At 45.4% G+C, this 13,363-nt stretch overlaps 1 protein-coding gene across 2 annotated transcripts in view; it reads left to right on the top strand.

Moving 5' to 3' along the window:
- NFIC (nuclear factor I C) overlaps positions 1-13,363 on the top strand; it is a 111,400-nt gene that overhangs the window by 65,432 nt on the left and 32,605 nt on the right. For both annotated transcript variants that reach the window (XM_060785191.2, XM_060785190.2), the window contains exons 3-4: positions 9,809-9,883; positions 10,209-10,283. In XM_060785191.2, the coding sequence (XP_060641174.1) occupies positions 9,809-9,883; positions 10,209-10,283 (150 nt within the window). The remainder of the gene's footprint in view (positions 1-9,808; positions 9,884-10,208; positions 10,284-13,363) is intronic.

The raw sequence follows: 13,363 nt of genomic DNA, 5'->3' as shown, positions 1-13,363 counted from the left end.
CAAAATGGCCGCGGGAAAGAGCATTGCTGGCAAGTTGAGAAATCGGAGTGTGTGTGTATATATTGGCGAACACAACACAAAATGGCCACTCCGTGATGTGGATCCAGGAGGTGTGGTCTCCAAAAGCATTCCCTGAGCCTTTTGTGACTCCTCGGCTTTTGGCTTTTTCACATTTTTTTGCCAAGAAGTCTTTCCGACTGACGAATGATACATATATTGGGAAGAGTGGTGTCCGTTTCCGAATTTTGCATTCAATTGGAAAGAATGACGAAATGCCACACGGAGGCCTGGAGTGTTTGGGTTTGGGCACAAAAGCAGCTTGCATCCTCTCCATTTGGCCTCCGCCTCTTCCCAAAAAAAAATAAATCCCTAGAGGCAGGACGGATCGTGGGCACTGGCCCAACGCAGCCGTGAAACCGGTCGCCAAAGCGGAAAGGGAGGGCAATGGCACTGTAGGGAACCGTGCCCAAGAGAAGCCGGAGAGCGAGAGAAAGGCGAAAGAGAATAGAGCACAAGAACGACATGGAAGACGGCTGGAGGAAAGGAAATATTTGGCAAGAAAAGGCTTGGCTGGGACCCAGACTCGTAGGCTGAGCGTAAAGAGAAAGAGCGGGCCAGATTATCTGGACGAGTTTGGAGAACCTTGTCGAGCCAAGTGGAGTCTACATGGTTCGAATTAATGCCGTTTTGATGCCACTTTGGCTGCCGTGGCTCAATGCAATCGAATCCTGGGAGTCGTTTGCCAAGGGTTTCTCTGCCTTCAATGACAAACTCCTATAATGCCATAGTATTGAGCCAGGGCAGTTGCAAGTAGTGCCAAACTGCGTTTGTTCGTTCTCCTCCATAGAACAGGGGTTCTCAAACTTTTTCAGCCACAGAGCCCTTTTTGAAGCAGACGTTTCTCTTGAACCCCAAGAAATGTTTATATCTGTACACATAATAAAAGTGAAAAATGTGTATGTGTGTATGTGGCAGAGGTGTCCACTTACACAGACAGACGCCCGCCTCCACAAACAGGCTATAGTTCCTCCACTAACATAGCAGGTTACGGCAAGCGCCATCAACATGTAGCCCGAACCCTGTTCCCCAAACATTACTGCCCACCACCCAAGGAATGCTTTCCTTTGGGGACAATTTCATCACAGATTTTAGGTGTTTCCTCCACCACAGGCAGGCATCCCAGGGTTCCTTTCTCTCTCCATTGGTGTGGAATTTTCATGACCCCCCACCCACTGTCTCTCCCTTAACCCTTTCCTACTCTTTCCAACTCTGTCTGCATAACAACTGAACAGCAACTGAACATACATGATGGAAGTTGTAGTTCACCCTGCATCAAGTGGGAGCACTGTGACCCCCACTGACAATGGACCTGGACCACATTTGGAACCCCCATGACCGACAAAAAATACTGGAGAGGTTTGGGGGAAATTTCACCTTGATTAATAGCTATTGTAGGTACTGGGATTTATAGTTCACCTGCAATCCAAGAGCACTCTGGACCCCATCAATGTTGGCCTTAGACCTAACTTAGCACATAGAACCCCCATGACCAACACAAAATGCAGGAGGGGTTGATTTATAGGAATTCTAGTTCACCTACACCCAGAGCACACTGTGAATGCAAACAACAATGGATCTGCACCAAATTTGGCATGCATACCCAATAAGCCCAAATTTGAATACTGGTGGAATTGGCCTTGACATTTGGGAGTGTATATAGGCTTTCTCTCCTAACGTTTCACCTGCATCTGTGGCAAGCATCATAAGCAGTTCTGTTAGTGGTGAGGCAAGTGGAGTGTATATCCCTGTGGAATAATGTCCAGGGTGGGAGAAAGAACCCTTCTCTGAAGCAAATGTGAATGTTGCCATGAGTAAGCTTGAAGTAGCATTTGAGTAAGCCATGACATTTGCAAAGTCAGTCAGTGAGGGTCCCTGCATAGAGGTAGTGAAGGAAGTGGTGTGTGTATCTCTGTGGAGCAATGTTCAGGGTGGGAGAAAGAACCCTTCTCTGTTTGAAGCAAGTGTGGATGTTGCAATGAGCAAGCTTGAATAGCATTGAGTAGCCATGAAGCTGCAAATTCAGTGAGTGAGAGGCTCTGCATAGAAGTAGTGAAGCAAGTGGAGTGTATATGTATCTGTGGAATAATGTCTAGGGTGGGAGAAAGAACCCTTCTCTGTTGAAGCAAGTGTGGATGTTGCAATTAGCAAGCTTGAATAGCATTGAGTAGCCATGAAGCTGCAAAGTCCATCAGTGAGGGTATCTCACTGATTGACTTTGCAATCAAGGGCCAGTGAACACCTCCCAAACAGAGGATGCCTCTGGGAAAGAGAGGCCAATATACTTCTATGCAGATACCCTCACCCATGGACTTTGCAATGCTATTCAAGCTTGCCAATTGCAACATTCACTACCCTCTCTGATTGACTTTGCAGCTTCATGATTGCTCAGTGCTAATCAAGCTTTCTAATTGTAACACTCAGGGCGCTTCCAGACAGCACTAAATCATGGGTTTTAAATAGGGGCAAAAAATCCCGGGACTTCAAAAGAGGTCTCCATTGTCCTCCATTGGGATTTGGAGGCTCCCAAGATGGTCGCCGTGGGACTTCTGCCTGAAATTTTGGTGGCTTTTTTTTAATTAAAAAAAACATAAGATGCGAACATACGAAGATGTGAATCATTGTATACCTTCCATTCCTGAGTGTAAGCCGCAGGTCCATCTGTGCAAACAAGGTGCTGCTCCTGGGTTATATGTGTCTGTTCCTGATTGCTCATCTTGAGAAAAGATGTACAACGTTGACTAGGGGGCCACAACTTTGTCCTGGCCAGAGAAAATGTGCCCTCTACACGTTTCATGAAGTTTCTGGCACACAAACAAAGTTTTCTCCTTCTCCTCAACTGTCACCTTCTTTTTAGGAACCAACCAATCAGGAACAAACATTGAAAACCCGGGAACAAACCCAGAGAAAAAAAATCCCATGATTTCCAATTGCAGGGACGTATAGACATGCGAAGATCCGCATATTTGGCTCAAAACCGCGATATTCCCGCACCTGGAAATCTCAAGTTTTTTGCCTTTTGTCGCGATTGCTTCCGTGTTTATGGGGAACAGTGCCTGGACACCCTCCGGTTTGCTACAGAAGTTGCTGGGATAAAGGTACTGTCTGGACAGGCCCTCACGCTTAAATAGACAAGGGTTCTTTATTCCACAGGTATATATACTCTCTGCACTTGCTTCAATTCCAGCAATCCTCTGAGGATGCCAGCCACAGATTCAGGTGAAATGTTAGGAGAGAATTCTACTGGAACATTGCCATACAGCCCAAAACACTCACAGCAACCCAGTGCGGTAGGTGTCTCACAATTGAGACGAATCTTCTTCTACCACTTGCTCCAAGCGTAGATTGGACGAGAGCAAGAGTTGAGACAAATGGGCACAGATGACACCGCATTCCGGCATCTGGACTCGTGGTCCCATGCTCAAAACGGTAACGTCTTGCCCATTCTGCCCGCCATTTTGAGAAGGACCGCAGAGGGGAGGCGCAGAGGGCAAAGTGGACGGACTTAGTGTGCTTTTAGGTGGGCTAAGAGAACCAATGGGGGCTTCCGCAGGCCCAAAAGCAGAGGCCCCGCTTTCCCCGACTCCGCATTAGTCTTAGGGGGGGAGGAAGGATGCCCAGGGACGTGTGGCGTCCGGCCAAGGGCTGCTGCAGGAGAGGGAGCAAAGACATTGCCGGGGCTGGAGAGGGGGAGGCGGAGGGAGGTTGGCTCGATCCCGGATGCTTGGTAGGAACCTACAAATGCTGAGCTCAGCGTCTGAGCCGCCTGCCCAAAGAGCCTGATTATTTTTAGATAAGATGGAAAGCGGAGAACGAACGAGGCGTTCTGGGCCGCAGCCCGGGAGAGGCGTGAGTTGCCTTCCTGATGAGGAAGGGAAAGGCGGAGGAGGAAGAGAGAGGACAACAATGACTTCGCCGGCCGTTCATATGGGTTTCCACAAAGAACTAAAAGGAAGAAAAGACAAGTGAATTTTCATTGCACAGGAACACTACAACTACAATGTCTTACAAAACTAAATCTGGGGCAAATGCCCCACAATAGCCCCTGCTGACATTAAGGTACATCCAATGGGTGGGATTCAAAGCCGCGTACAATGATGACATAACATAAAAATTCAAACAAAAACCATCACAAACCAAACAAACCAATTGCACGCGGCAGAAACCATATATCTATATAAATAAAAATGTAATGTTCGTTTGTGGGATTAACATAACTTAAAAACCACTGGATGAATTGACACCAAATTTGGACATAAGACACCTATCAGGCCAACGAGTGACCATCACTCATAAAAACCCTGAAAACACAGCAGAAGAGACTTAAAAAGCCAAAAACAAAAATACATTACAAAACACATGCACAAAACCACGCAAATACATGTATACAGAAACATGTACACACATATACTCAGAAAGGGGGGGGGGAGGGAAGGAAGGAAGGAAGGAAGGAAGGAAGGAAGAAAGAAGAGAAAGAGGGAGAGAAGGAGGGAAAGAAAGAAAGGTAGAAAAGGAAGGAAGGAGAGAAAGAGGGAAAGAAGGAAGGAAGGAAGGAAATAAAGAAAGGTAGAGAAGGAAGGAAGGGGAGAAGGAAATAAAAAAGTGAAAGAAGGCAGGCAAGAGAGAGGGAAAGAAGGAGAGAAGGAATGAAAGAGAGAAAGAAGGAGGGAAGGAAGGAAGGAAGGAGACAAGGAAGGAAGGAAAGAAAGGGAAAGAAAGAGGGAAAGAAGGAGGGAAGGAGTGAAGGAAAGAAAGACAGGTAGAGAAGGAAGGAAGTGAAAGATGGAAGGAAGGAGAGAAAGAACGAAAGAGAGAAAGAGGGAGAGAAGGAAGGAAGGAAGGAAGGAAGGAAGGAAGGAAGGAAGGAAGGATAGAACCAAAGAGCAAAGGAAGGGAGCAAAGAAACAGGTAGAGAAGGAAGAAAGAAGCAAGGAAAGAAAGAAGAAGAGGGAATAAAGGAAAGAGGGAGGGAAGGAAGGAGAGAGAGAAAGTAGGAGGGAAGGTTGGCCACAGCAACACATGGCGGGTACAGCTAGTCTATATTAAAAAAATGTGATGTTAGTTTGTGGGATTAACATAACTCAAAAACCACTGGATGAATTGACACCAAATTTGGACACAAGACACCTATCAGGCCAATGATTGACTATCACTCATAAAAACATTGAAAAACACAACAGAAGGGATTTAAAAACCCAAAAAATAGAAAAATACATTACAACGCATGCACAAAACCACATATATACACATGAATACACACACACAAAACACACATACTCAGACTGGGTCACAGCAACACATGGCAGGGGACGGCTAGTATCTATATAAATAAAATATAATGTAATGTTCATTTGTGGGATTAACATAACTCAAAAACCACTGGATGAATCGACACCAAATTTGGACACAATACACCTATCAGGCCAACAAGTGACCATCACAGTGGAAGGGACTTAAAAAGTGAAAAGGAAAAACATGCTGCAGCACATGTGCAAAAACAACTCCCCCTGGCAAACAAAACACACAGTAGCACATCCACACTCTCTTCTGGACCACAGCTCCCATCATCCCCTAGGAGCAGCCCCTTTAGGAAAGGAGGAGGAGGATCCAAATGCGCTGCTTCCAAGATGCAAGCTTTGTTCTCCTTGGATTTCTTTGAGAGCATCCCAATCTCTGCATATTTCCAATTTCCTATTCATGGACTACAACTCCCAGCAATCCTCCAGATAGATAAGATAGATAGATTAGAAAGAGATAGATAGATAGTTAGATAGATAGATAGATAGATAGATAGATAGATAGATGATAGATAGGTAGATCGATCAGGAGGACTTCTGGAACTTGCAGTCCAAGAATAGGTAGAGAAGGAAGAAAGGAGAGAAAGAGGAAAGAAAGGGGGAGTCCACAGTGCTCTCTGAATGTAGGTGTACTACAACTCCAAAACTCATCATTTGAGTCCACAGTGCTCTCTGGATGTAGGTGAACTACAACTCCAAAACTCAAGGTCAATGCCCACCAAACCCTTCCAGTATTTTCTGCTGGCCATGGGAGTTCTGTGTGCCAAGTTTGGTTAGATTCCATCGTTGGTGGAGTTCAGAATGCTCTTTGATTGTAGGTGAACTATAAATCCCAGCAACTACAACTCCCAAATGACAAAATCAGTCCTCCCTCCACCCCCAACCCCACCAGTATTCAAATTTGGGCATATTGGTATTTGTGCCAAATTTGGTGCAGGAAATGGAAATGCATCTTGCTTATCAGATATTTACATTACGATTCATTAACAGTAGCAAAGTTATAGTTATGAAGTAGCAATGAAAATAATTTTTATGGTTGAGGGTCACCACAACATGGGGAACTGCATCAAGGGGTCACAGCATTAAGAAGGTTGAGAAACACTGCTGTAGACCATTGTATCCTTCTGAGATGCCTCCTTCCCACCTGCTGCTAAGGATGCTGTTTAGGTCCTGAACTGGTGCTTGGCAGCTGTGATGGTCTGGATGAGTGTGAACAAATTGAAACTGAATCCAGACAAGACAGAGGTACTCCTGGTCAGTGACAAAGCCAAACAGGGTATAGGGTTACAGCCTGTGGTGGATGGGGTCACACTCCCCCTGAAGACGCAGCACAGCTTCGTAGTTTGGGAGTCCTCTTGGACTAATTGCTGAGCCTGGAAGACTGGAATCTTGGGAAGTCAGACTTGGCAACAGAGGCCCATGCTCTGGTTACATCTTGTATAGACTACTGCAATGTGCTCTACGTGGGGTTGCCTTTGAAGACTGTTCAGAAGCTTCAAGTCGTCCAATGGGAGGCAGCCAGGTTCCTTACTGGAGCAGCGTACAGGGAGCATACAACCCAGCTGTTATGTCGGCTCCCCTGGTTGCCAATTTGCTACCAAGCACAATTCAAAGTGCTGGCTTTAGCCTATAAAGCCCTAAACGGTTCCAGCCCAGCTTATCTGTACAAACGTATCTCCATCTATGAGCCAGTTCAAGCATTAAGATCTGCAGGGGAGGCCCTGCTCTTGGTCCTACCCTCTTTGTAGGCACGATTGGTGGGGACGAGAAACAGTGCCTTCTCGGTGGTGGCCCCTCAGCTGTGGAACTGCCTCCCCAGTGACATCAGATCGGCCTCCTCCCTCCAGATATTTCACAAAATAATTAAATCCTGGCTGTGTAAGAGGGCCCTTGGTAAGTAGAAATTAAAGTGCAATAGACCATCATGCAAAATAATCAGGACAACAATTTCAGGACTGGTGGTTTGGTTACATGTTTTAACTGGTTTTAATAGTAATTTATGTGTTTATTGATTTTAATGATGTATTGTTGGCCCCCCTGGTGGCGCAGCGGGTCAAACCGCTGAGCTGCTGAACTTGCTGACCGAAAGGTTGGTGGTTCAAATCCGGGGAGCGGGGTCAGCTCCCACTGTTAGCCCCAGCTTCTTCCAACCTAGCAGTTCAAAAATATGCGAATGTGAGTAGATCAATAGGTACCGCTTCTGCGGGAAGGTGATGGTGCTCCATGTAGTCATGCCGACCACATGACCTTGGAGGAGTCTGTGGACAACGCAAGCTCTGTGGCTTAGGAATGGAGATGAGCACCACCCTCCAGTGTCAGACACAAGTAGATTTAATGTCAGGGGAAAACCTTTACCTCTTACTATTGTCGCTTATTGTATAACTGTGCCATTGAATTTTTCCTAAAACTTGGAAGTTGCTCTGAGAGTCCCTCCCCCCCCCCCCCCCCGGCCCGGGTGAGAAGACGGGGTAGAAATAAAGCAAATAAATAAATAAATAAATAATTCTGATCTAGTTTCTTAAGATAGGGTTATTATCATGAATCGATGGAGGCTGGTAGATGTTCCGTATCTGAAAAACTAGAGCTGATAGGGGAAAGGGGTGCCATTTTTGGTATCACCCTCAAAACCCTGCAGTTATTCACAGTTGGCCATGTTGAGTCTGTGTGCAAAGTTTGGTCCAGATCTGACATCAGGTGGGTTTAGTGCTTTCTGGATGCAGGTGAACTACAACTCCCAAAATCAAGGTGAATTCCCCCAAACTCTTGCAGTATGTTCAGTTGGTCATGGGGCTTCTCTGTGCCAACTTTGCTCTTGGTGCATTGTCGGTGGAGGTCACTGTTTTTCTGGATGCAGGTGAACTATATAAGTCCCATAAATGAAGGTCAATGTCTCTGAAACTTCTCCAGTATGTTCTGTTGGTTATGGGGAATCTGTGTGCCAAGTTTGGTCCCAGTCCGCCATTTGTGAGGGTCACAGGGATCTGTGAGAGCTGAATCAGGTGAAAGTACTGCCAATCCCATAATCCATGATCCATCCTCCCTCAAACCACTAAAGGACGTAAAGTTGGTAACGACGGGTCTATGTGCCAAGTTTGGCCCAAGTCTGTCTTTCGTGGAGGGTCGCAGTAGTCTCAGGAAGTGAGTTAAGGTTCAAGTCCCATTATCCGTGGTCCATTCTCCCCCAAACTGCACCAGGATGTAAAGGGGCCATGGGGACTCTGTTTATCAAGTTTGGTCCTGATCCGTCATTGGTGGGGGTAGCAGTGGGCTATGCGAACGGAAGTGATTGAAAGTACTACAAATCCCATCATCTGTGGTGTGTCTCCCCCAATCTTCACCAGGATGTGAGTTGGGTCATGGAGGTTCTGTGTGCCAAGTTTGGTCTGTCATTCGTGGGGGTCACAGTGGCCTGTGGAAGTGGCAACCAAACAGAAAGCAGCCACATACATACATACAAACACTGACTTCTCCTGGTCAGTCGTAAGGCCGAACAGGGCATAGGGTTACAACCTGTGTTGGATGGGTTTACACTCCCCCTGAAGACGCAGGTTCGCAGCTTGGGTGTGATCCTGGACTCATCAGTGAGCCTGGAACCTCAGGACTCGGTGGTGACCAGGGGGGCATTCGCACAGTTAAAGCTTGTGCACCAGCTGCGCCCGTACATTGGGAAGTCTGACTTGGCTACGGTAGTCCACACTCTTGTTACATCCTGTATAGACTACTGCAACGCGCTCCATGTGGGGTTGCCTTTGAAGACTGTCCGGAAGCTTCAACGGGTCCAACGGACGGCAGCCAGGTTGCTAACAGGAACGGCTCTCAGGGAGCATACAACTCCTCTGTTGCGTCAGCTCCACTGGCTGCCGGTTTGCTACCGGGCACAACTCAAAGTGCTGGCTTTGGCCTATAAAGCCCTAAACGGTTCTGGCCCAATTTACCTGTTTGAACGCATCTCCCCTTATGAACCATTGAGGACTTTAAGATCATCTGGAGAGGCCTTGCTCTCGGTCCCGCCATCGTCACAAGCACGGCTGGCAGGGACGAGAAACAGGGCCTTCTCAGTGGTGGCCCCTCGGCTATGGAACACCCTTCCTAGGGAGATCAGATTGGCTTCTTCACTTCTCGTATTTCGGAAAAATCTTAAGACATGGCTATTCGAGCATACATTTGCTAATACTGAGTAACAGACATCAGAAATGGAACAACTGCATGATGGGACTGGACAATGTTGTAATGAGTATTTATTGAATTATGTTTTATTGCTGCTGTTACGATTTTATTGATGTTAACCTTTTTATATTGTATTTGTGTTTTTGTGGCATTGAATTTTGCCTTGTAAACCGCCTCGAGTCGCCGGAAGGCTGAGAGGTGTGGTATACAGATATAGTAAATATTAAATAAATAAGCCCAAACCCAGGTGGTGTATTGATCTCAATTTTATCTCTCTTTCTTTTCAGATTCGGATCAAAGCAGCAGTCCGAGGACGGCCATCGGGTCCGACCAAGAGGACAGCAAACCGATAATCATGTTGGGTGAGTCAAAGTGGGTATCTGGAACAAAATGAGAGAGGCTACAAAGGGAGGAATGTGTAGGCGGTAGGCCCCGTTTGATTCCCAGGATCTCAATTTATGACTTAAATACATTTTTCTCTATGTGCGGAATGTGCCTCGAATGGCAATTTTTTTGCAACAAGAAGAAAATGGTTCAAACATCTTCCTTTGAAGAAGAAAGTTTAAAATAAAATAAATTAATTAATTAATTAATTAATTAATACGTTTAATTAATCACCGACCTGTGCATTTGGGATAAATTGGACTTTGGCTCTTCCTGTAATTATCAGTTTCTTCTCCTTTGCAGATGCGACGGATTTCCAGGAGAATTTTGTCACGTCGGGCGTCTTCAGTGTCACGGAGCTCATCCAAGTTTCTCGAAGTGAGTTGTGATTTTCGGTCTTTGTGTGTGTGTGTGTGTGTGTGCATTTATTAAGCAGGCTTGCGGTTTGACCATGGAATTGACTGTACGACCCATATCCAACGATATATATTCCTTCTACACATTTTCCACAACCTTCTATAAGAATTCTGTGGGATACTTCTGCCATAAGTTGTCCATTTTGCTCACTTTGGATACATCTACATTGTAGAATGCCACCTTAACATAACTCAACACGGCTATTGTGGTTCGCAGTGGAACAACGGGGCCGTGGTGGTGCAATAGGTTAAACCGCTGAGCTGCTGAACTTGCTGACCGGAAGGTTGGCAGTTTGAATCCGCAGGACAGGGTGAGCTCCCGCTGTTAGCCCCAGCTCCTGCCATCCTAGCAGTTCGAAAAAATGCAGATGTGAGTAGATCAATAGGTACTGCCTCGGCGGGAATGTAAACAGCTCTCCATACAGTCATGCTGGCTACATGACCTAGGAGGTGTCTATGGACAACTCTGGTTCTTCGGCTTAGAAATTGAGATGAGCACCACCCTTCAGAGCCGGACGGGAAAATGTTTACTTTTATCTGTGTTGTGGTTGTTCCTAGGCATCGAATGTTTGCCTTTGTGTTTGTGTATGCTGGAATCTGACCTGAGTCCTTTGGGAAGATACGGTGATATACAACTAAAGTATTATTATTATTATTATTATTATTATTATTATTATTGTCGTTGTCATCATCACGTCTTGACAGTAAGACCTGTTTGATCGTGGAATGGACTGTGCTTCAAAGGGTAGTGGATGCTCTGTTTTTGGGTCCTTAAAGTGGAGGAGTAAAATACTTAGTAGCATTTTCAACACAATGGGACCCACATTCAAAAATATATATTCCCTCTAGACATTTTCTACATCCTCCATGGGAATTCTATGGTATACTTCAGCCAGAAGTTCTTCATTTTGGATACGTCTACATTGTAGAACGCCACTTTGACATGGCTCAACTGGGCTACTGTGGGTTTCTTCTATGGCCCAAGGCTTAACTATGGAAAACATAATAGTAGTAATAATAATAATAATAATAATAATAATAATAATCTGTCAACTGCAAAAGGCAACTTACTTGATTCTGTGCGCATCATTCGAAAATACATCACACAATCCTAGACGCTTGGGACGTGTTTGACTTGTGATTTTGTGATACGAAATCCAGCATATAGATCTCGTTTGCTATGTGCTTTTGTGAAAAGATGACACGATATGAGGATTTAAAAATCGAACTGCAAAGACTCTGGCACAAATCAGTAAAGGTGGTTCCAGTGGTGATCAGCACACTGGGTGCAGTGCCTAAAGGCCTTGGCCTGCACTTAAACACAATCGGCACTGACAAGATTACCATCTGCCAGCTGCAAAAGGCCACCTTACTGGGATCTGCACGCATTATTTGCCGATATCACAGAGTCCTAGACACTTGGGAAGTGTCTGACGTGTGATCCAATACAACAGTCAACAGAGTGTCTGCTGTGGACTCATCTTGTTGTGTTTCTAATAATGGTAATAATAATAATAATAATAATAATAATAATAATAATATACATACACGTCGATACAACAGCCAGTGTAGTGATCTTGCTTGCTTTGTAATAATCTTGTTATGTATCAAATAATAATAATAATAATAATAATAAGAAGAAGAAGAAGTACAACAACAGCAACACTATTTATATACCGCTCTATCTCCCCAAGGGGACTCAGAGCGGTTTCCAAGTAACATAATCAATACATGCAAAGTAAACAACATAAACATAAAATTAACAAGACAATATAAGCATTAAAAATCACAATAGCGCATATATTTAAAATAATCAAGGCAGTTTAAAAGGCTGGACCGGGCTAGTGCGATTTTAGGGGGCCCGGGAAATTAGGTAAAGTCTATGGCTGTACATTTTCAGGGCCTAATAGAAGAAAGGGACCTGGGTAATTGGTAGAAAAAGATATGGCCAATTTCAACAATATCGGGCAGAGCTGGAACTAGTCGTTCTCAAAGATTTGTTTAAACCACCAGCTCTTCAGGCTCTTACGAAAGGAGGGGAGGGATGGGGCCTGTCTTATTTCTCCAGGAAGGGTGTTCCAGAGGCAGGGGGCCACCACCGAGAAGGCCCTTGCTCTCGTCCCCACCAGCCGTGCTTGTGACGGTGGTGGGAGCGAAAGGAGGGCCTCCCCGGAAGATCTTAGAGTTTGTGCCGGTTCATAGAGGGAGATGCGATCAACAACAACAACAACAACACTTTATTTATATTCCGCTCTATCTCCCAGAGGGGATTCAGAGCAGATTACAGCATATATACAAACACAAACACAGGCAAACATTCAATGCCCTGATGCCACGAGACAGAAATTCACAAAGACAAAGGCTTCCCCTTTCATCTCCGGCTTCTGGAGGTGGTGCTCAACTCTGGCCATGGGGAGGTGCTCTTGCTCCATTTCCAATCCGAGGAGCCTGTTGTCCGTAGACACCTCCTGGTCGTGTTGTCGCCATGGCTGCACTGGCGTGTTTATTACCTTCCAGCCAAAGAGGTACCTATTGAGCTACTCACAATTGCATGTTTTCAAACTGCTAAGTTGGCAGGAGCTAGGGCTAACAGCGGGAGCTCACCCTGACCTGCGGTCAGCAAATTCAACAGTTCAACCTGTTGTGCCACCATGGGCCCTTGCTTAATGGTGCTACTGTGGGCTCCTAGCCAAGACGGCTAATTGTTTCTTCCATGGCCCAAGATTGAACTGTGGAAGACATAGAGTTGGATTAAGTAACCCTTTTGCAGGCTAACCTTAGAATGGTCAAAGTAACCATAAGTTGCACTGGAAAAGGGTTTTCATAGGTGGTGTGTGTGCACACACACGTGTATGTGTGTGTTTTTATCTATGTAATGTAGTCATTTATTGTATTTTTATGTTTATTTGTTTTTTGATTTGTTGTATCCTGCATCGAGCCATCAGGAGAGGCTGTTGTTGTTGTTGTTGTTGTTGTTGTTGTTGTTATTAGCTGTACCCAGCCATGTATTGCTGTAGCCCAGTCTGGTTAAATGGGGGAAAA

The sequence above is a fragment of the Anolis sagrei genome, chromosome X (assembly GCF_037176765.1).
Source record: "Anolis sagrei isolate rAnoSag1 chromosome X, rAnoSag1.mat, whole genome shotgun sequence".
In the NCBI taxonomy this organism is placed as follows: Eukaryota; Metazoa; Chordata; class Lepidosauria; order Squamata; family Dactyloidae; genus Anolis; species Anolis sagrei.
This window is presented reverse-complemented; position numbering and strand designations above follow the sequence as displayed.